Source organism: Dipodomys merriami, unplaced genomic scaffold (genome assembly GCF_024711535.1).
Source record: "Dipodomys merriami isolate MVZ:Mamm:240054 unplaced genomic scaffold, mDipMer1.0.p SCAF_1, whole genome shotgun sequence".
Lineage (NCBI taxonomy): Eukaryota > Metazoa > Chordata > Mammalia > Rodentia > Heteromyidae > Dipodomys > Dipodomys merriami.
The window spans coordinates 138729770-138753634 of record NW_027202270.1 but is presented as its reverse complement, the minus strand read 5'-3'; the positions used below and the strand labels follow the sequence as shown (position 1 = coordinate 138753634).

At 46.3% G+C, this 23865-nt stretch overlaps 1 protein-coding gene across 2 annotated transcripts; it reads right to left on the bottom strand.

Moving 5' to 3' along the window:
- Positions 1-18724: 18724 nt before the first annotated feature.
- On the bottom strand, positions 18725-23511 carry Six1 (SIX homeobox 1). 2 transcript variants are annotated; one of them, XM_070032334.1, is made up of 2 exons: positions 22686-23500; positions 18725-20611 (listed from the first exon to the last, which is right to left on the bottom strand). In XM_070032334.1, exons 1-2 carry the CDS (start codon positions 23243-23245, stop codon positions 20317-20319), a joined length of 855 nt encoding a protein of 284 aa, XP_069888435.1. In that variant the 5' UTR covers positions 23246-23500; the 3' UTR covers positions 18725-20316. The 2 variants fall into 2 exon arrangements, with proteins under 2 accessions (XP_069888435.1, XP_069888444.1); XM_070032343.1 differs by having other exon boundaries at positions 20491-20611; positions 22745-23511.
- Positions 23512-23865: the final 354 nt, after the last annotated feature.

Below are 23865 nucleotides of genomic sequence, written 5' to 3'. Positions count from 1 at the left end.
AATCCTGGGATTTTAGTCATCCTCCCAAGAAGCTGGCATTACTGATGCACACCACCACATCCAGCTTACTGGATGAGATCGAGCTTTAATAACCTTTCTTTACCTGAGTTGGCCTCCAACCACAATCCTTCTGATGACAGCCTCCTGAGTAGCTCAGAATACAAGTGTGCATTACCACACTAGCCTTTTCATTTCCCCTCCCCCTTAGCATCTCAGTACACAGCCTGAACTGGCATGATTTAAAATCCTACAGGTCTGTGCCCAGCAACACAGAGAAGTTTAATCTTTATGATGACTCTGTGAGGCAAGCAACTGAATTAGCAACAGTTGGCAGGAAAGGATGTTGGAGTTAGAGGCAAGTTACATAATCTAGGTAAGCCTTGTTGTCTCACTTCTCAGGTGTGAATAATAGGAAAACTTATGTTTTAGGATTATGGGAATTAAAGAAGAGCTTTCACCAAGCATGTCCCCTGCTAAGTATAAGTCTTGAATATGTGATTACTATCCCTACCAAGTCTGCCACTGCTATTGGGGCAATGATTAGCACCACAGTTTACTATTGCTATTATTACTGATCTAGTGCTTTGCTCCAGAATACACAGACACAGACAGTATGTCAAATCTGACACCTGGCTCATCAGACTCCAAAACTTGGGTGCCTAGCCAGGAGAACATACTTCCAAATGACTAACCTAGGGAAACTCTAAGAGTAAGCTCTAGACAGGGGCTGGTGGCTCATACTTATAATCCTAGCTACTGAGATCTGAGGATCGCAGTTCAAAGCCAGCCTGGGCAGGAAAGTCCATGAGACTTTTTTTTTTTTTTTTTTGGTCAGTCATGGGGCTTGAACTCGGCCTGGGTGCTGTCCCTGAGCTCTTCAGCTCAAGGCAAGCACTCTATCTTACGGACTTTCCTGCCTGGGCTAGCTTTGAACCGTGAATCCTCAGATCTCAGCCTCCTGAGTAGCTAGGATTACAGGCATGAGCCACCGGTGCCCGGCTTCTATGAGACTCTTATCTCCAATTAACCACCAGAAAAACAGAAGTGGTGTTGTGGCTCAAAGTGGTAGAGCACTAACCTTGAGTACAAAAGCTCATGGATAGCACCCAAGTCCTGAGTTCAAGCCCCATAACTGACAAAAAAAAAATTCAGCTCTAGAGATAGGAACGTTTGCTCTTTTTATGGAGGAAGCAGCAGTGGTCTTCAGGCCACAGAAAGCCACCGCTGCAGGTTCCTTCTTCCAACCTAACCATGACCAAAGGCCTTCCACCCCTCATCTGGTGGATCATCATGACCTTTTATTGATGTGACCAAAACAGACTATCTCAATGGACAGAAAATTCCATCCTTCTCAACAGAGGGCAAGGAATAAAATGAACCCTAGCCAGTGCAAGCCAGAACCACTAGGCATCAAACCCTGGTGACCACAACATCAAATAAAAAGCCACATCTTCATCCTGGTTCACCCAGTACCACAAACACGACAGAGTGAAGGACAGTCCATGCATATAAATCCCAGGGAAGGGATAAGTCCTCTGAGGAGTCACCTTATTAAGACTGGTGTGAAGGGCTCGGCGCAGGTGGCTCACGCCTGTAATCCTGTAATTCTAGCTACTCTGGAGGCTGAGATATGAAGATTGTAGTTTGAAGCCAGTCCCTGTAAGTCCTTGAGATTCTTACTCCAATCAACCAAACAGAAGTCTGAAGTGGAGCTATGCCAGTCTTGAGTGAAAAAGCTGAGCAAGATGGGGCTGGGAAGGTGGCTCAAGTGGTAGAGCGCTAGCCTTGAGCTGAAGAGCTGAGGGACAGCACCCAGGCCCAGAGTTCAGGCCCCAGGACCGGACCCAAAAAAAAAAAAAAAAGCTGAGCAAGAGCACAAGGCCCTGAGTTCAAGCTCCAGTACTGGCACGCAACACACACACACACACACACACACACACACACACACACACACACACACACACACACACACACACACACACACACACACACACACACACACACACACACACACTGGAGTGTGTGTGCACCAGCCTATGCAGAAAAGTCTAGGGACTCCATCTTCAATGGGCTGCTAAAAGCCAGAAGTGGGGCTGTGGCTCAAATGGTAGAATGCCAGCTGTGTGCAAGAAAGCTGAACTCTTAAGCCACTGGTGCCTGGATGGCAATAAGCTATAAAACTTCTGCAGAGCCAGGTGCTGGTGGCCTGGAATCCTAGCTACTCAGGAGGCTGAGATCTGAGGATCACTGTTCAAAGCCAGCCTGGGCAGGAATGTCTGTGAGACTCTTATCTCTAGCCAACCACCAGAAAGCCAGAAGTAGTGCCGTGGCCCAAGTTGAAGAGTGCTCGCCTTGAGCTGAAGAGCTCAGGGATAGCACCCAAGCCCAGAGTTCAAGCCCCACAACCCACCAAACAAACAAACAAACAAACAAACAAACCTGTAACCCTAGCTGGGCTCCTGAGCCTGGTGTCTCACACTTATAATCCTAGCTACTCAGGATGCTGAGATCTGAGGATCATGTTTAGAAGACAAACAGGAAAAGCCCAAGAGACTCTTATCTCCAATTAATCACAGAAAAAGTCAGAAGTAGCACTGTGGCTCAAATGGTAGAGCACTAACCTTGAGCCAAAAGCAGCTCAGGGACAGAGCTCAAGCCCTGAGCTCAAGCCCCAGGACCAGCACAGCACAAAAGAAGAAAGAAAGAGAGAATGAGAGAAAGAGAGAGAGCAAGAGAATGAAAAAGAAAGAGAGGAAGAAAGAAGAGAGAAAGAAAAAGAGATACAGAAAAAGTATAACCCTAATGAGACACTTGAGGTCACATCTGTAATCCTAACTACTCAGGAGACTAAGATTCAAAGGATCACAGTTCAAAGCCAGCCTGGGCAGAAAAGTCTGAAAGACTCTGTCTTCAATTACCCAGCAAAAAGGCTAGACTGGAGACATGGCTCAAGTGGTAGAACATCAGCTATGAGGAAAAAAACTGAAGGAAGGCTCAAAGTTCAAAACCCAGTATTGGTGCACAGGGACATACATGCACCAGTACACACACACACACACACACACACACACACACACACACACAAGCCAGGTTGAAGGTGTTACTCAAGTGCAAACTGAGTAAGCAAGCCAGGCAAGCACATGGCCTGAGTTCAAATCCCTGTACCAGCAAAAAAATAAATAATAAGTAAATAAAAGCTCATACACATGTGTATACTTATTAACCAATACAAATGGAGTGGTTTGTTCAAAAAAGATAGTGTTGTTTATATTAGATTTGCCTTTTCTGGTTTAATACAGACTGAAACACCAATAAGTTCATTGACTCTAGTTAGATATAAAACTCTTTCTCTCCTTACTTCATGAAATTTGCTGTTTAATACCTCTTAGGGCACTCTGACCACATCTCTCTCTCTCTCTCTCTCTCTTTTTTTTTTTAAATTAAAACCACGTCTTGCCGGGAACCAGTGGCTCATGCCTATAATCCTAGCTACTCAGGAAGCTAAGAACTGAGGATCTAGGTTCAAAGCCAGCCCGGGCAGGAAAGTCCGTGAAATTCTTATCTCCAATAAACCATCAGAAAACTGGAAGTGGCGTTGTAGCTCTAGTGGTAGAGCGCTAGCCTTGAGCTAAAGAGCTGAGAGACAGCGCTCAGGCCCAGAGTTCAAGCCCCATGACCAACAACAACAAAATAAACCCATGTCTTGCAAAGGTCTAGAGTCAAAGATTAAGACAAACATCCTTATTTTTAAGATTTTTTTGTGTGTGTATATGCTATACCTGAATCTCGAACTCAGGTCCTAGGCACAATCCCTGACCTTCTGTGCTCAAGGCTAGCACTCTACCATTTGAGCCACAGCTCCACTTCTAGCTTTTTTGTGGTAAATCAGAGATAAGAGTCTTATAGACTTTCCTACCCAGGCTAGCTTTGAACTGCAATCCTTAGATCTGTCTCCTGAGTAGCTAGGATTACAGGTCTGAGCCACCAGTGCCCAACTCTTTTTAATATAAAAATATTTAGTAGGGGGGGAGAATTGGGTGGGGGGGCTGGGGGAGGCTGGGAAGGGATGTGAAGGGTAAACAAAGGAGGAGGCTGCAATGCTTGATAAGAAATGTACTCATTATCTTGCCCATGTAATTGTAACCCCTCTGTACAGTATGTTCACAAAAAATTTTAAAAAATAAAAATAAAAAAATATGCGGCTTACACCTATAAGACTCTTATCACCAATTAACCACCCAAAAAACTGGAAGTGATGGTGTGGCTCAAACCCGTAGAGCGCTAGCCTTGAGCACAAGAGCTCTACAACGGCACCCAGGCCCTGAGTTCAAGCCCCATGACAGGCCAGAAAAAAAAAATAAGTGACTCCAAACAGCAATTATAATATATATTATGCATAACACCATATTATATTATGTATAAAATCAGCCTGCATTTTTGTGGTAAAATATATCCTGTTTCCCTGAGGCTCTTTTTGTGAAACTCTGCTTTTTATTTCTCAGAGATACTCTATCTCCAAGGCTACCTGAACAGTTTCCAGTTTCCACCAGCACAATCTTACCAAGGGAGAGAGACAAGGAGATAAAGCTAGCCTGTATAGAGTTACAACTGAAGTCCACAGCCAAGTTCCTGCTGTTGTTGCTACTTTTGGACCCAAGAACCATTTCATGAGCTGCTCTTGAATAGTACTTTTCCCCCCATAATTCTCCACTCATAGTTTAAAAGGACAGCTCTCTTTATATTTAAAAAACAACTCAACGTTTTAAAATAAATGTAACCTCAACTCTATGAATCAATGAGTGGCCACGGGCAGACCCCTGCCGAGACAATCAGAATAACATACTACCAGAGGGCAAAGAAGCCTCACAATGGTGGTTTTCTAACAATTGCCAAATTCTCAAGGTAGAAAAACATTCCAATAACAGCTAAACCGGGCTGTGGATCGAGCTCAGTGTTAGAGCACTTGCCTAGCATGCATGTAGGCCCTGGGTTCAATCCCAAACCACAAAAAGGAGGAAAAATGAACTACGGGTACATTCCACCATTTTTTCCTGCATTCTTCACAAAGACACAGTTGAGTCTCAATTCTCATGAGATACTTTGGTGTTTTAACCTTACTTGTATTATCCTTTACTCGTACATAAATAGCCAGCAACTGCAATTTTCCTGAAGTTAGATACTTTGGTGTTTTAAACCTTACTTGTATTATCCTTTACTCGTCCATAGATAGCCAGAACTGCAATTTTCCTGCAGTTTGTTCTAGGCAACAGTTCTAGCACTAAGCGCATAGCTAAACATTTATATTCATTTTTGATGAAAATAATGGGGCCAGCCATTTTGCAGAGACCTCTGTGCTGACTTGTCCGCTTTCCTCATGCAAAGCAACTGGTTCAACCTTGAAGCACAAGTTCATTAAGTCATCTAATCCTGTCTAGTATTACATTTTTCCTTTTTTTCAAATCTTTGGCTGATTATCAACATAGCATTATCAAGAAAAGGGAGAAAATATTTACTCTTCTCCCTTTCTACCCAACTTCATTACCAGTTCTAAGATCAGGTCTCCCACTAGCTTCAATTGGTTACCTACTATCATTGAAGGAATGAATCAAACAATAAAGATTGAGACTGTCTCTACATGTAAAGACAATTGCATCAGATCTACTTGATATGGTTATGAGAATGTGTGAAATAGTAAGATGTAAAGAGATGAAGGGTACAAAGCTTTAAGCGAGGTCTAGCTAAGTCAAAGTGCTGAGAAAATAAATAGATCACAGGGATTCTCACATATATTACCAAAAATTCATTAGGAATTCGCTACTGGGCTTGTTTACTGTCTCTAAATTGCTTCTAAGATAAAATTCATCTTTGACATTAAGCTGAACCATGAATGAATTTTCTCTGAGATGGAAATGCACTCATGAATAACCCAATGATTTACATAAAACCCAGTTGCTGGGCTTTTTTATTAGCATACATTAGTTGTACAAGGAGGTTTCAGCATAACATTTTCACACATGTATACAATGTATTCGGTTTTACCTCACTCCTTCTATCATTCTCCTTCACCTCCGTCCCCTTCTTAAAACAACTTAAATGGGTTTTATTGTTCCTTTTTCATATATGCAAAGTAAACTACATGAGCTATGTACATCTCTCTTTCTTTCTTTCTTCTTCTTCTTTTTTTTTTTGGTCATGGCAATTGAACTCAGGGCCTGGGCACTATCCCTAAGCTGTTTTTTGCTCAAGGTTGTGGCTCTACCACTTGGAACCACTGCTCCACTTCCTGTTCTTTTGTTGGATAATTGGAGAAAGAGGAGTCTCATGGACTTTCCTGCCCAGGCTGGCTTGAGCCATGATCCTTAGATCTCAGCCTCCTGAGTAGTTAGGATTACAGGTGTGAATCACCAGTGCATAGCCTCATCTGAATTTTTAAACTAAAGTTTGACTAATTATTACTTTACTGGCTTTTGTTTTTTGTTGGGGTTTTTGTTTAATTTTTGTTTTTTGTCAGTCATGGAGCTTGAACTCAGAGCCTGGGCACTATCCCTGAGCTTTTGTGCTCAAGGCTAGCACTATACCACTTTGAGCCATTGCTCCACTTTCTAGTGGCTAATTGGAGATAAGAGTCTCACAGACTTTCCTGCCTGGGCTGGTTTTGAACCATGATCCTCAGATCTCAGCATCCTGAGTAGCTAGGTAGGATTACAGGCATGAGCCCCAGCACCTGGCGTTAATTTACTTCTACTAATCTGGTAATGATAAAGCTATACAGTATGCAATAAAGTCATTAGTATCATCAATTTAACAATTTATCCAAATTTAGAAATTTGCATAAATTTTCTCCAATAAAGAAAACTTTATTCAGTCATAAAGTCATAAAGTTATACAAATTAAATATGTTAAAGTAAACATTTGTGTGGGGGGGAGGGTTGTGGGACTTGAACTCTGGGCCTGGGCACTGTCCCTCAGCTCTTCAGCTCCAGGCAAGCACTCTACCACTTGAGCCACAGCACCACATCCGGTTTTCTGGTGGTTCACTGGAGATAGGAGTCACATGGACTTTCCTACCCAGCCTGGCTTTGAACAGTGATCCTCAGATCTCAGCCTCATGAGTAGCTAGGATTACAGGCATGAGCCACAGGTGCCCAGCAAGTCACTCTTTAAAGTGTTCCTAGCCATCAAGATAATAGCTATCTACCTACCTCCCACTGATGGCTAGAATAGGAAGTATTTAAAAAAAAAAAAAAAAAGGAAATACCACTTCCAGTTATGGCTGTAACATAAATGAGCATACTAGAGGTCTTAATCCTAAATTTCTGCCAGGATAGTAGGGTTATTGATACCCTTCCAAGCAAACTAAAGAGTATTAAGGTAAATTGTGTGGCCAGAACTTGAGGTTTTATTTCTCAACCAAGAAATATGTCATGATAGAACTCTTATAATATACGAAAGACTGTAATTTCAGCTTTTAGCCAGTTAATGTGCTGGATCAAAAAGGGGCAATGATACATTTCCAAGGAAGAGTGATAGCAAATCAGTCTTTGCAGTATAAACTGACCTGGGAACCAAGGAGGATTTGGATCCCACTCAGATCTTCTGCCTCTTAACTGCACTACCCAATGGGGTAGTCACTCACCAAAAGCATTTCCTGTAGGAACCACAAACCTCAATACCTCTGGTCCCCGCAGCATGTCCTTCTGTGCAGGGTTGGCCCACCCCAACTCTGTGTAATTCCTGGGAGCCAACGGGTATACAACAGCACCAAAACCACTGAATTTCACAATGTAACCTGAGACAAACTGAATCTGAAAGGCTATTTTATGGGTATTTTGCCTCCACTCCTGCAGGTAATACAATCCACAGCTCACCCACTGGCCAGCAGTGTTCCATTCTCCTAATCCTCATTACCATACTTCCTTTGGTACATTTCTCAAGGGAAGGGTAGCTGAGAACACCAGCCAAGAAAATAGGTCTTTCTTAAGATCTATTAACCCTTTGTGCTGTTCATAAGAGCAACATTGTTGTTTGTGAGTTTTATTCCTAGCTTCACAAAATTTTGGTGCTTCTATTATTTTATAGTTTATCTGTGTTGGGTAATTAGTTAAGTCATTGTCTTGAAATTATATGTGGGCTACTAATTTAAAAAATGACAGGGGGAAGTGGTCACAAGTTGTAACATTCATTATGTGAATGCTTTTACAGTAATATGCCATACAATGCTGAAAACTTGAAGTTTGGAAAATAAAACTTGTGTTTCATTTCGTTCCTTATTTTGCTCAGCTAGCCAATGTTGACATTTTTACATTTGGTATGAAAATGGTTTACTTTTTCATTGTTTTTGACTCAATCAAAAGAAAAAAAATCTAGGAGTCAAGAGACTAGTCCCCTAACTAAGATTGATCTGTAATTAAAATCATAAAACATGTATTCTGTTATCTTCTAAGAACTCCACGAGGGTAATTTCATTTTAGCCATACCTGATGTCCTGGAAGAAAAGAGTTGCTCTACTTCTGAGCATCTGGACAAATAAGTCTTTCAGCTTTGAGGATGCTAAGTGATTGAACAGGAACTACTACCTCAGCTGTGAGATAGAAATCCTTTTCAGAAATTCTAAAACAGGGCCTAGATTGACACACTTATTTCCTTTCCCTGTGATACATCTACAGAGTAGAAATAAAACTTTCCTCTTTATCTGGCCTTCAAGTTCACCATATATTTTTTTATTCAAAGTGAACTAAAGCTGATTTAGAGCGGACATGCCTTTTGAAATGCCCCAGGCTCTTTCATTTCTTGAATGATATGCGAAGCTTTGGAATCTACCCAAACCTCCTTGAAGCACCCACTGCAAAGTTTAATCTAATTTAAATTAACTTACTCCTCAGCATAAAATGCTTTCTCTTATTTCTTCTTCTTTTGTGAGTACATGGACCTATTCTTGTTTGTTTCTAAACATGTGGATGCTGGAACAATTTAGAAAGAAAAAAAAAGCTACATATTTCTTTATTTCAGCCATGTTAAAAGTAGCATCAGAAAGCTGGGAGTCATTGGTTCATGCCTATAATCCTAGCTACTCAGGAGGCTGAGATCTAAGGATCATGGTTCCAAGGCAGCCTAGGCTAGAAAGTCCCTGAGATTCTAGTCTCCAGTCAATCTCCAAAAAAGCTGGAAGTAGAGCTGTGGCTCAAGCAGTAGAGCCCTATCCTTGAGTACAAATGCTCAGGGACAGCACCCAGGCCAAGTTCAAGCCCTGAGTTCTAGCCGTATTGGCAGAAAAAATAAACAAATAAATATGTTAGTAGCAAAAAAAGAATAATTCTGAAAACTCCTGGCCCTGGCATTATGTATATTATTTAATGATATGCAAGTGATTAACCAGCAATATAGTCACAGTCCCTACCAACTGATTTTCTTGTATGACATTATTTTAAGTGATAAACCTGAAGATTCACTTTATCCTCTACTCATTCTGTGTACAGTTCACATCCAAATCTTTACAAATAAAATAATATTAGAACATATATTTGTCCCAAATAAGCAAATATGAGGACAAGTGTAAGTCTGTAAGCATAAGCAGAGGGTGAGAGCGTGTGTGTGTGTGTGTGTGTGTGTGTGTGTGTGTGTGTGTGTGTGTGTGTGTGTAAAAACAAGGTTTGGGGCACATTTCTAAACATTTTCTCTCTATATATCTACTTCAAGGAATTTAAGAGTATACTATAGCATTTGATTCATCCTGCACATATATGGTGACAGACTGCAAATAAATCGGCCTCTCTACACTAAAATTTTCAATAAGCATGATTTTTAATTGGTCAGGATACTCTTTGAAGAAAATGAAGATGCTAGAGAAAAATATGGCTAAAGATCTGAATAAAAGTGCTACTACTAGTAAAAATAAAATAAAATAAATAATTCTCAAAGGATCATAGTTTACCAGTTCATCCTTAAAGTTACCAAGTTAGCTCACATTACCATGTGGCTCAAGCTTTGTAATCCTAGCTATTCAGGAGGCTGAGAGCTGAAGATTTTTGTTTGAAGCCAGCCCCAGCTAAAAAAATATATGTCTGAGAGACTTTATCTCCAATTAGCCACCAAAAGGCTAGAAGGAGAGTTGTTGCTCAAGTGGTAGAGTGCTAGCCTTGAGCACAAAAGCTAAGGGACTGTACCTAGGCCCTGAGTTCAAGCTCTAGTACCAGCAGAAACAAACAAAGTTACATGTACACTATTTACTCTGTAGAGTTTTTAGCTACCAAGAGTCCCAACATAATAACTGAATCTCTCTCCTCCTGCATAACAGAAAGTCTCTTTCTTCCTTTCTCCCTCCTCTCTTTCCTTTTTACCTAAGCAAATTTCAACTATGTATTTTGTTTTGTTTTGTTTTTTTGTCGGTCATGGGGCTTGAACTCTGGCCTTGGGTGCTGTCCCTGCACTCTTCAGCTCAAGGCAAGTGATCTACTGCTTGAGCCACAGCGCCACTTCTGGTTTTCTGGTGGTTTATTGGAGATAAGAGTCTCAAGGACTTTCCTGTCCTGGCTTTGAACCGCAATCCTCAGATCTCAGCCTCCTGAGTAGCTAGGATTACAGGCATGAGCCACCGGCCCCCGGCTGTATTTTGTCTTCAATAATACTTCAATAAGAAAGTCCTTGAAATTAGAGATACATGTCAAAATGAGCAATTCCTCCCTGGTGACCATTAGAGAATGTCACCAGAGAAAGAAATGGACTCCAGAGGGTCTTTCTTGCAGAATTCTAACTCTGGGAATTGTATTCTATCTAAAAACTCTACATCATTTCAACAGCCCATTCATTTACTCAAAAAATATTTATCGGGTGCCATTATATCCAGCACTGTTTTAACATCAGCAAGGCATTAAATCTTCAAAGTAGTTTCTTATTCTACACTTATGTTGACACATTTAGGTGGGGCCTTAAATCCTCTACTCAGCTGAACACTTTCGTTCCCTCAAAGCCATTTGTCATCCTCAGGCACATTGAAGTGGATTTCCTTATCCATCAATGGAATCCTACCTTATATGACAACATCTACATAAGAGTTCAAATCATGAAGAAAAGAGATGGCAAAATCCAAACCTTATAGGTGTAAATATTCCCAAATTAAATTACCAGAGTGAAACTTCCAGCTTCTATACTCAGAGCTTCAAGAAATAAATCTCTGCTTTGGCTATCCCTTCCCTCCCCCACCCCAACCCCCCCCCAAAAAAACCCAGCGAAATCTTAGGTCTCTGTGGAATAATTTGTGTTTCTTTCAGTGTTCCAGACAAAAGGAGAATAGTTATAATCTGTCCTCACTGGAAACTCTAGCATCACGGGAATTTTCCCAGGCGGCTTTGTGGCAATCTAAGGAGGCTTCAAGGATGTTATAATTATAGCTACTATTCACTCACCGTCTATGGTGCTGAGCACTTTGCATTCAATACTTCAGCTCATTTTAAGTTCCCCCTTCCGTGTAAAGATCTTAGGTCCTATTTTTTCCCATGAGGGAAAATCAAGGTTCAGAGAAGTTAAGTAACTTTCCCCAAACCACACAATTTGCAAGCATGCTCACACCAGGCATCTCTGACATGTTGCTATTCTACTCCTCAGGTCAGTTCACTTTGTAATGTGTTTTGGTGTTTGGGGGACAGGGGGCGGGATTATGGGTGAAGGTTGGGGAGACAGATGGGGACTGATTAAAAAAAAAAAATCTCCGGGGGAAAGATGTCTGCACACAGGAGGAAAGAAAATTCTGTAAGAAAACAAACCAGTCGCAGCTGTTTAAGGGGGGGAGGAGGGGGGAATCGCCTTAAGGGGTCCTGAATCTACTTCCTCTTACCTAAGGAGAGTCCGGGCCTGCACTGGGCTCGGTGATTGACAGGCGACTACCAGCCACCGGTGGAGGGCCGAGCGGGGTCGCAGCGGCAGCTTCTCAGCTCGCTTCTCTCACTACCCCCTTCCCCACCCCAAGGCCAGCGTCCAGCCACCGGCGGGGAGCTTCCTGGGCGAGGCTTGGAGGCCGATGGAAGGTGCTGACTGACGACAGGGCCAAGCGCGAGGATGCTGAGTGAAGCCCGGGCATCCTCGCGGCTGCTCCCCGCCCCCAGGAGCGATCCAGGCAGCTGGGCGCGCCCTCACCGTCCCGGCCGGCGGGCGTGGCCAGATCGAAGGGGACGCCTGAGCCCGGGAGCTGGCCTTGGGGTTCTCTTCCCCCACCCAGGTGAGCGGGTGTCGCCCAGGTTCTGCCTGGGCTCGAGCCGAGGCCGTCCGGGGGGACCTCGGAGAGTTTCTGCTTTGGAGGCCGCGCATCCCAAGCTCCCAGTGCCCGGGCCGCGCTAGCCTTGTAGGAGTCTGCGCTTGGTGGAGGGGGGGGGGGGGTGCGCTGGGGACGCCCGGGCCTCGCGCGCCTGGCTGCGGAGAGCCAGCCAGCCAGCCAGCCAGCCAGCCGGCCCGCCCGGGCCCAGCCTCCCCCACCCTCGCCGGGCTCCGCTTTCCCTCCATCAACTGCAGGCCGAATTCAATCCGAGAAGGCTCCTTTGAGCTTTTGTGTTTGCTGGGGGAGATGTGGGCGCCGGAGGGATCGCGTTACAACTTTCATTTCCTGAAATGTTTGAGGGAACATCCAGGGTTTTTATCCCCACATCAGGCCGGGCGATGGTCTCGGGTTTCAGGCCTTGTCACTCAGCTGTCACCAAACAAACGAAGCTCTCAAGCGCCTAGGAGAGAGAGAAAGAGAGAGAGAGAGAGAGAGCTACCTGCTATTCATGACCCCTGGAGCAGGTGATCGCTCATGGGAAAAAAAAAAAAAAAAAACAGGTAGAATTAATCATAGGGCTGTTCTCTGTTTCCTCTCCTTTTTGGCAGACCTGCCCACCGTGTGAAACCTATTAGAAAACAAATGAACTCTTTCTTGTCCCCCCGGGGAACCAAAAATAAGTTTCGGAAGACTCAACACACATATTCATACCAAAGGATGGAATGAGAGTCTAAGTGGACATCTTAGATGAAATCTCCCCCCACTTTGCAATTTCTCCTTAGTTTGTTGTGTCCCCATCTTGGTAAGACTTGGAATTAGGGAAACTGAGGAGAATGAGGCATCTTCATGTCACCTGGCCCTACCTATTAATGGAAGGAAACACTGATGTCTCTAAACCCAGCTAGATTCCATCTTTCTTGCCCAAGTGTCAATGCTTTCTCCCAATAAAAGAAACACTTCTACTCCAAGGTTACTAAGAAATTTCTGTTTCACTCTCCCTTATTCTAGCCACGTCAATCATGTTGAATATCCAGGTTGGCGTCCCAACCCCCTAGACACTGGTGGCTCATGTCTATAATCCTAGCTACCCAGGAGGATGAGATCTGTAGCCAGCCAGGACAAGAAAATCCATGAGACTCTCATCTCCAATTAACTTACCAAAAAAAAAGGCCCCACATGGAGTTGTGGCTCAAGTAGAAGAGCATTAGCCTTGAGAGGGGGGGGAAAAAAGCCAGGGATAGCTCCCAGGCCCTGACTTTGAGTCCCAGGATTGGCATACACACACACAAAAAAAAAGTTTGTATGGCTATAGCTGTGTGGGGGGGGGGGATAGGGAGGAGAAAGAAAGAGAGGGAGAGAGGGAGAGAGAAGGCCTTCTTTATGAAGATTTTGTCTATTTATTTTGAAAATAGCCATTGGTTCCAGATTCTCAGAACTGATTTTCTTAGACTAGCTATTTGCACTTAGAGGTAGAGCCCCAAGCAATATTATTCTTCAATTAAAATCAAGAAGTTGACTTCAGGAGGAAGCATGCTATGTTTATATAGCATCAGCAATGCATAGAAAATACTCACCACACATATCTGAAGACAGACAAAGGTTCAATTGTTTAAATGTTCTTTTCATTTCATTGAGACTAAGGCATGTTGATCGTCTAGCTAGCTTAATTTTTTTAAGGATCTTATCTCCTTTCATCTTTAAGGCATTCTGAAGCCATACCGAGATAACGCTTCCTTGTACATGCCCCTGTCTTAGAGGGACATTTGCAAAGTATTGCAGAATGTGTCATCTCACCCTCAAGATGCCCATTTTCTCTGCAGACACTGTAAGCTTCTGCTCCTCTCCATCAACCACACACCAGCCCTCACCACCACCACAGCACATTCAAAGCTGCAAACGCCCAGGGGAACATTACTCTATACACATGCTTACAGTTTAATACAATATTTGTATAAGGGCTAGCCAAAGATGTCACAGTTTTGTGGCTTTGGTTTGGTTTGTTGGGTTGTTCTGTTTTGTGCTTGGATGGGGGTTCACAATCCTATTGTCTTTCTCTGGTATTTAGACCACTTGGGTAATTGGCAACTCAAATTAGAACTTTTAGCAAAGCCTTGCCTGAGGGCAAAAAGAAAAGGGGCAGAGGTGGAGCTGTTTGTGACATGACTTAGTATCCAAAAGAACACACAGAAAGTTGATTTTACAGGTATGCTCCCTGGAATCTGTAGGTTTCATACCAAGGATGTTGCTTCCTGAGACACAACATCTTGTGTCAGAAAAAAAAAATATGTAATATATGACTACCAAGATTCCACATGTTCATCAGCTTAGGTTCTGAACCAATTCCCCCAGCCCCGCCCCAATATATTCCTATTATGAATAAGCCTTGGTATTGTAAAAGTTATAATCAAATTTAAACCCAAAATTAAAATAAATTACATAGCCTATTAAAATAATTGTGCATCTGTTAACCCATGAGTTAAACCATACTTGGTTCTATCTATGTCAGTGCTGCAAAACAGTTAACTTAGGAACAGTAAAAAAATAAAGGGGGGGAGAGACAGTAGACAAGATGGAAGGAGGGGATATTTGTTTCTTTGCCAGTTCCAGAACTTACCTACTTTGAAAAACATAGTAAAGAAAGGAGAGGGCTCAGTATCACCCAGCAGCAATTTAAACACAGCTGGACAGCCATTTCAGGTAAACTAAAGTGAATGTAAAAACCTAAAGTTAACCTTTTTTTTCCTCTTTCAAAGATAGGATTGTTTGTGTTTTGAGTTTTAGATTGCTTGTTGTCTTCCTTCCTTCCTTCTTTCCTTCCTTCCTTCCTTCTTTCCTTCCTTCCTTCCTTCCTGTCTTCCTTCCTTCCTTTCTTTTCCTTTCTTTTTCGGTTGTTCTTCCTGTTAGATCACCAAAAAGAATGTGATGCCAAGAATATGTTAGTTTTATAGTGCAGGAGAGCAGTGAATACTTTCAGGGAAAAAGGGTCTTCAGGTAGCAAAGCAATGGGTGATGGTGGTCTACCTCCTGAGCATCTCAGTCTTGGCTGTGCATTAACAAGTTCAAAGGAAGAAAACTGCAAGTGGTATGATTGGAAAAGAAACTGTCCTCCTGTGTCTTGTGCCTCACCAGCCGCCTTCTTCCCTCTCTTTGTTTTTAAATGCTACTGCAGTGTTGTTTCTCACTGTCTGAAAGGACCACAGCGTCTAAAACCCTGATTGTCATCCTCAGTGGGAAAACAGGTTTCCAATTTCATCAGCTGGAACAAATTGTGTGTGTGTGTGTGTGTGTGTGTGTGTGTGTGTGTGTCCGCGCGCGTGTGAGTCCTGAGTTTAAAACACGAGAGGAAACAAGGCTTTTCCAGGGAAGCACTTTTTCTGGGTAGACAAAAACACCCCCCCACACACACACATACACACGATTTTGATTTTTTTTTTTTCCATCTAGCTGGATCATCCACCTCTTATTTAACCCATCCCCTTTAGAGGTTTTCCCGGGTAGAGTTTTTGGATCTAATCAGAAGGATAAAAAGGTTTCTTTGACCTTGAGGGCTTCCAGAGACCCACCTGGCTAGGATAAAGAGAGCATGCTTGTAGCCTAAGGGAAAGCCTTAGTGAGAACTGTTCCTAGGGGGCAAAGTGGGCACCGAGGCTAATTCCTCTAGCTTTGGGCAGCTGAAGCAGATAGTCCGGGTGTCTTATTTAAGAGTAGTCTTCTGGGAATTGCTCAGAAGAAAGAGTGTGTGTGAGCCAGCACAGCCATGTCAACTCTGAACCACCCATCCTTACCAATGCCACCACCAACCCCACCCCACCTCCCTCTCCCCCACCCCTCCCCCCAAAAAACACCTGAGCTGAAATGGGCTGACTTTCTCCTGGGATCCTGGGCTGGACATAGAGCCGAGGTCATTGTTCGCTCCAGGGTCGCAGGCAAGGTGGGGAAAAACTTCCCCAAGCTAAGGAAGCAGAGCTCCGGCTCCATCGGAGACTAGAGGCCATGGTCCCTCGTCCAGGCCTGGGAGTTTAAACTCAGATAGGGTTCTCCTTTCTGGGCTGGCACTCTTGGGCAGAGCGGGTGGTTGGGAGAGCCAAAGCTGAGGAAGAGACAGACAGTGTCAAGCAGGGGGAAAACAGCAGGGCCTGAGTCACGCTGAAGCCGCACTCCAAGGCCTGGTCCAGGCGGTCTGGGTCCAAAGCCAGGTACCCAAGTCCCAGGTGCGCATCGGAGGGGCCGCAGGTTGCTGAGCAGTGCTCACACCGCTTCATCCCTCCACTTCAGGGCCTAGTCCAACCCCACAGTCACTAGTCCCGGGGCACACACAAGCACTGCTTGAGCGTAGCCTTCCTGATCCCTGACTCTCAGAAGGCGATTTGGGTTTGGAAGCTGCCCCGAGGCACCCAAGATGACAACGGCAGCGGCGGATGTCCCCCTAGCCTTCTCCTTGGAGGCCAGGCTGGCAATCTCTGCTCTCAGAACTCGAAAGGCCATGCCATCAGACCCGAGCTATGATCCGGGTCCTGAGATGTAGAAGATTGATTCTCTGTGTACCGACCAAGTCCCAGAGCAGAGAATGGAGACACCCACCACGGGAGGCCTCCCCCAGATCTCTGCGTCTGAAGACGCACTGGATCCGAGCCTCTGCATCTCTGAAGTGAGGTTCTGCTTGTAGATTTGTCCGAAGACGAGGGAAGCTCCTGCGGGCTCAGCCGCCTCCGCCTCAGCGGGCAGGGAGGAAGCCGGGGAAGGCCGCCCTGTGCGCATCGGTGCCAGGTGCTGGCTGGCCGGCAGCACGCCGGGGGAAAGCAGCCGAACCTGGATCCAGGTTCAGCCAACTCAAAGCTAGCCCAGAATGGCGAAGTCCCACTGAGAATTCCTGGAAGCTTCCACTGCACTGCGGGCCAGCTCCAAGCTGTCCTTGCCCAGAGAATAGGTTCGAGTTCGGGTGCCCACGCCCAGTGGTGTCTTTTCCCCCATCTTGCAGTTTACCAGGTTTTTGAGTCCTTGCCTGCTAAGCTAAAATCAAGCGGCCAAACCCCTGGTCCCTGAGAAATTAGGAACCTTCGTTCTCAACCAAGAGGTCCAAGGAAGAAGATCCAGCAACCCTGTCTTGCGATTTAAGATATTAAAAAAAATTAACCAAGTATTTTTTTTCACTTTAACTTGGCAAAATGCTGCAAGGTTTCGTCCTAAAAGCTCTGATCCGTAGCTCATTGCTTTTGGCTATCATTACGAAATCTGTAGGGGAGAAACGAAAAGTGACTCCTGATTCAGTTAAACGTTGACGCTGCGAAGGTAAATTGGAAATCCCTTAACAGCTGGTTCTCGAAGATTTCCTCGAGGGAAAAAAAAATATGGTTAGTTCCCTTAATGATCGCTCTAAAATGATTGCCAAGAAAACTCTGAGCAATGTCCAGCTTTCTCGCCTCCTCTCGCTTATGCCTGTTTTAGGCAAACCCAGCCGAGGACGGAGGAAAGAGACACATTGTGCAATTTCTTATTAAACACATCTGGAATATGCGCGCTCTGGACCGAGTGCCAAGGATTTTTACAAAGAGTTTATGGCTGTGACAGAAAATTGTCCTTTTAACGAGTTTACAAGCAGTAATCGCGGAGGCTTTTACAGGACAGGCCTTCTCTGCTCCGCACCAGACCTGCAGACATTTCCAAAATTCACCAACCATGGGAGCAGGAAGTGAGCTGGCTGCGCCACCGGGGAGACAGAACTTTCAGTGTCTAAAATTTTGCCAAGCAGAGCTGGAAGAGAGAGGTGGGGGTGGGGCAGGGAGGGGGGGAGCTAAGTCACCGGAGTAGGAAGAGAGGGACACGAAAGAAATTAAAGTAATTGGCCCTTCCTTATTTTCCAGAGAGATTTCCTCAGTGTCTTTTGAAGCCTGTCGGGGTCATTGAAAGCTATCTTTGTGCAGCTTGTTTGTTTTGGGGAGTGAATGTGAAGAATGTATGGAGATTCCCTGTGAGAGCCCCTCCTGCAGAGGGTGGCATTTCTCCGTGGCCCAAGACGTGGAGAATAAACACCCTAGTGGCTTAAATAAACACCGACTTAATGATCCAAAACACTAACAAGGGAGATTGGGACCCTGAGCTCCCAACCCCAATCATGGTCTTAGAGCTGCTATGCACATCTGTCCATCACTAAGGGGTGGGGGGGGGGGGGAGAGAATGAACTTATAAGTAAAAGTGATTGTAAAGTACAGTGGCCATTTCTCACTTGAACTCAAAACACTTTGACAGTGGGGTTTTGTTTTTAAAGAAAATCATAATAAGGCCTTAATCTCCCACATACATTTCAATCTCCTAAATCAGGACAAGAACAATAGGAAAAGGTAAACAAGAAATGAATATATTACTGGTGACAGTTGTGGATGAGGGAAAATCAAAATTATGAAACTGTCATGTCAGAAAATAAATACTCTCCCTGGGGAACAATGTTTCACAAAACACAAGTAAGTCTGTTATCCTGAGTAGAATTTTAATAAATAATGCCATTTGTTTCACTAATTTTTAAAAGCTAAATACACAAGATACATCATTTTGCCCCAGGTGAAAAGAACATGGAGCCTACATGATTACGGGGATTTTTCTGGACACTCTCTCGGCAGCACTGAAAAAGAGCTCCTGTCCTGCTGGTCTGCTTTCTATTTGTACAGATTAATTCATAATGTTTAAATCCTTGTTCGAGTTTCCTTCCCCCCACCCACGCCGATAAATCACTTTTACTTTCACAGTCATAAGCATGTTAACACAAAAGAGCTGAGTTAACATATGATTGCTGTGGAGCAGAGCTAGTGGTAAACAAAAGTATATCATCTAAATAATTAAAAAAATAAATACCCCCAAAGCTAAATAACCTCTTTCTGTCATATTAATCTAGTCACTACTCTTGAATCAGGTAATAGTCTTTAAAATACCCAGCAATTCATCACCACCATATTTTAAAAAGCAAGAAAACGTAAAGAAAAAAAAATAGGATCCCAATGACAGCAATACACAACTCACCTTTCAGAAACAGAATCATACTCCTGGTGTTCTACTAAGTTTTAATTTAGACTGGTTTAGGTACAATAGAAAAGAAACCTGAAAACACATGCTATTTTAGTAACAAATACCAAATTGCCAGATTTGTCGGCATCTTTTTTTGCAAGCTAGAAACTGGGAACAGGAGAAATCCTTTAGCAGGAGTAGGTTACAGATATGAACTTTTGAGGGCATGAGAAATAATGGCATCCAGGGAAGTGTTTGCTTTTGTTTTGTTTCACATTAGTACATTTTTAGCTTGTCATTTAAAAAAAAAACAAGAAAACAAACAACAACCAAAAAACCCTTCTAAATTTGACAAAAATAGTTGTATTACTAATGGTAACCTCTACTTCTAACTGTCTCACATAGAGAGTATTAAGACATTTAGGCACTTGTTTTTTTCCCCTAATACTGCTCTTTTATTTTAACCTACATAAAATTATTTAACACTAAATATGAAAATGTAAACTTAATCTTCCCATCAAAAAGGTTTTTTTTTTGCTATTTATCTCAAGAACGCAACCAGTTTCGTCCCAAGCTCTTATTTTCACTATTTTGATCTCTCTTTCATTTCCCTTTCCTCTTCCCAAAAAAATATTTCTCCATAAATAAATTAAAAGGAAATAATTAAAATCCAGTTGATGTGTCATTCAAAAAGAAAGAGAAGAAAAAAGGAAGAAAGAATGAAAAGGAAGGAAAGAAATGAAAGAAAAGAAAAGCTGTTGAAGCGGGTGCCTGGGTTGCTCAGAACCAGCACGTTTGGGTGGTTTTGTTAGTTTTTTTTCTTTCTTTCTGTCCCTGATCTCTTCACTAGAAGGGAAAATGAAAAAGTGGAGAGAGTTAGAAAAGGGAGACTATGCTTCCAACCACTGTTGATTGTGAAAAAGATATTTGTGAAAGTCCACCATTCCTTTATATGCAAAGAACCCAAGAAACAAGCTGCAGGATTGTTCCTGATTTCTATTTACAAGTGTCCCTAGTTACTGCAGTTTGGTTGTTGATCCAGCCATCCCTTGAAGGCCCAAGCCCCTTCCCACTTAGGAACCCAAGTCCACCAGACTGGAGGTGAGAGGACCGAGGAGAGAGTCCTGGAGTTGGTGCTGGTGGGCCTGTAGGCCGTGGCTGGGCTGGGAGGCTGTGAGGCCGGGGAGAGAATAGTTTGAGCTTCTGGCGTGGCCCATATTGCCTTGCAGCAGAAGGACGGAGTTCTGGTCTGGACTTTGGGGAGGTGAGAATTCTTCTTCTGAACTGGACATAAGTGGCTTGCCCCCTTCCAGAGGAGAGAGTTGATTCTGCTTGTTGGAGGAGGAGTTATTGTTTTCCGTGTTCTCCCTAAGAAGTAAAGGACAACACCATATGGTTAAAAAAAAAAAAGTGTGAGGTGAAGGGAGGGGAGTTGGAAGGAGGAAAGGGCCATTGTGCAATCTGTCACCGACCCAAATGGAGGAACTCTGCCCCCCCCCCCCAGCCCCAAGGGTCATGGGGGAGGAGAGGAGTGAGGACACTGGACAAGTGGGGAGCTAAAGCCAGAGCCTTCCTCTAGGAAGGAGGTCCTTTTCTCCTCCAGAGTTCACCAAGCCAGAGGGACAGGGGTTATTTGACACAAACAAGAACAACAAAATGTTCATTTTAATTGTGTTAAGTGACATTTAGAATTATCTATCAACTAGCACCATATTTCTCGGTTGGAACTTCGAAATAGTTGCTCGTGATAAAGCTATGACGACCAAGGGACACACATAGTCCCCAATGCACCAATGTTTGGGATGAGTCAAGTCTATTGACTTGACCCGTTTTGCCGCTGATGAAACCGTGAAACGACCAAGTCGCCTGTCCCAGCCCAGAGCTTGTGATTTCGGAGACCGAGGGCAAGTCGTGGGAAGTGGTGCCCAGAACGGCCCAGTGACCTGAGTAAACAGGGAGCGCCGCCAGTCGCTCGGATTTCAGCAGCCAGTGGGTCCTCCCGGCCTGGCTTATTAGGACCGGCCGTTTTGGTAAGGAAAGGCCAATCTGGAAACCACAGATCTACGTTCCCAAGTCACTAGCTCAACCCGCAGCCTCGCAGACCCCCTCTCCCTCCCTCCCCAACTCTCCACCAACACTCACACGACAACCCATTCTTTTCCAGCAGCGAAAACGCGGCTGCCCCGCACCGCACCGGCTGCGAGGCGCCCCCCGCGCCGCGGGCGTCAGTCCCGGCACTGGGTCCGGGCTACTCCAGGGTTTCGCTGCGCTCCCCGCTTCCGCCTTCGCAGCGCTCGGGGTCCACCCCGCGCCGCGCGCCGGCCGGACTCCCCCTTTCCGCAAAGTCGCTCTCCCCCTCGACCGCCCCCTAAGAGCCCGTTTCCGCGGAACTTCATCGAGGCTTTGGTTTTTCCACCCAGATGGCAACGAGCATGCCCGATCTTCTGTCCCCCTGGCTGGGGCGCGAACAAAGGAAACGTCTCCGGGGCGCAGCGCTTAGGTCTCCCCCAAACTCCCGGGCTTCTCTCAGCGCGGTCTCCGCCACTGCCGATCGCGGCGCTCGTCCCAATCACAAACTCTGCGGCCTGGTCGCCGAGAATGTTTGGGCGAGGAGGGGCGGGCAGGAACGGGTTAAAAACACATTGCCTCGGGCGCTGCGGAGCCCGGGCAGCCGGCTTCCGAAGCCCCTTTCGTCGCCCAGGGCGGCGGCGCCGACAGCCCAGGGCCGGGCTGCGGTGCGCAGGCCACGCGCCAGCGAGCTCGGCGCGGAGTCCTTCCTAGATTGGGGGTCGGGGGGGGGGGCAACGCAGCTCCCGCTCTCCAAAACTCTCTTTTCTGTATATTTCTTTTCAAAACTCCTCTTATCCAGTCAGGGCGGAATGACGCGGGCGAACTCTCATCCGAAGTCTACCGGGAGGCAGCGCTGGAAGATCTGGACGAGAGTTGGGGGGACGTGCGGGGGGGGGGGGGACAGGGCGGTTGTCTCTAACCAGCTTTAACCCGCGAGCCAGAGCGGAGAGGTTCGCCCTCCAGCCCACCGAGGAAACCGACCCGCTCTCCTCTCGATACCAGTCCGCACTTCCCTTCCCGGCGATCTCAAGAACCTCTCCCCGCACACCCACGGACGCACTCCTTTACCCCCGCGCAGCCAGCCAGGGGAGGCATGAAAAACACGTCCCGACATTCACAGCCCCACAGAAACCCACGCGCGGGGCGGCTCGGAGCAAAGGAGGCCCCGTCCCTGGCGGGCAACCTCAGAGTTCATGAACTTTCCTCCGCAGTGCCGCCCAGCCTGGGCGCCGCCGGGCAGACCGGCTCCCGACTGCGGGGAGAGCTGGGTTGCGGACGCCTGCGGGGGTGGGAGGGAGGAGTTGAAAGAGATGGAGGGATAAGGAAGACTTCCCGGGGTCACCCCAGACTCCGGGTGCGCGCCGCCTCGTACCTTTCCTTGGCCTCGGCGGCCCGATCTCTTTGCCTCCGGTTCTTAAACCAATTGCTGACCTGGGTGGTGGTGAGGCCGGTGGCCTCGGCCAGCTCCCGCTTCTCCCGCGGCGAGGGGTAGGGGTTGTGCGCGTACCATTCCCGCAGCACGCCCCGCGACTTCTCCTTGAAGCAGTAGCTGGTCTCTTCTCCGTCCCAGATGGTGCGCGGAAGCGGGAATTTTCGGCGCACCCGATATTTGCCCACGGCACCCAGGGGTCGGCCGCGAAGCTTCTCGGCCTCCACGTAGTGCGCTTTCAGCCACAGTTGCTGTAGTTTGGGGTGGTTGTGAGGCGAGAACTGGTGGCTCTCCAGGATCTTGTAGAGCTCGCGGAAGTTGCCGCGGTGGAAGGCGACCACTGCCTTGGCCTTGAGCACGCTCTCGTTCTTGTGCAGGTGGTCGCAGGCGGGCAGCGACCACAAGAACCTGCCCAGGCGCTCCAAGTTCCCGCCTTGCTGCAGGACTTCGCACACGCACGCCACTTGCTCCTGCGTGAAACCAAACGACGGCAGCATCGACATGGCTGGGGCCTCCGGGGCGCACGGCCCAGGCGCACGAGGCCGCAAGCAGAGCCGGAAAAAGCAGGGGGTGTCGGCCACGGGGAGGGGGGCGCAGCTGCTCCCAACCCCCTCCCTAGGCTTCGCGTAGGCCCAAAAGCAAGTCTGAACTTAAGGGTAGGCGGCCAAAAGAAGAAGGAAGAGAAGAAGGAAGGGGGCCCGCGCTAGACACCGAGCGGCCGGCGCACTTCGTAGCCTTACGGGGCCTCGCTGGCTCCCGCCGGCCGCGGGGTGGATGCTGCTCGTTGCCGGGGAACTTAGTTTCTGTTCTCCCGGCAGCTGCCTTAAAGCGCGCAGCGTCCCCGGCACGCTGATTGGCTGCAGGCGGCGCCTATCCGAAGCTGGCCAGCCCGCGCGCCGCCCGGCGGGGCTGCGGAGCCGCGCCGCCCCGCGTGGGGAGGGCGAAGTTACGGGGTTGGGGGTAGGGAGTGATGGGAGGAGAAGGACCTAGACCGGCTGGGCAGCAAGGTGGGGTCCGGAGGAGGGATCCGCTGGGTGAGAGAGGGGACGGAGGCAGGACCGCGCAATGCCGCCCCCCTCTTCAGTGTCACCTTGTGGGGAGGTGAGAGGGGGGCAGACGTTGC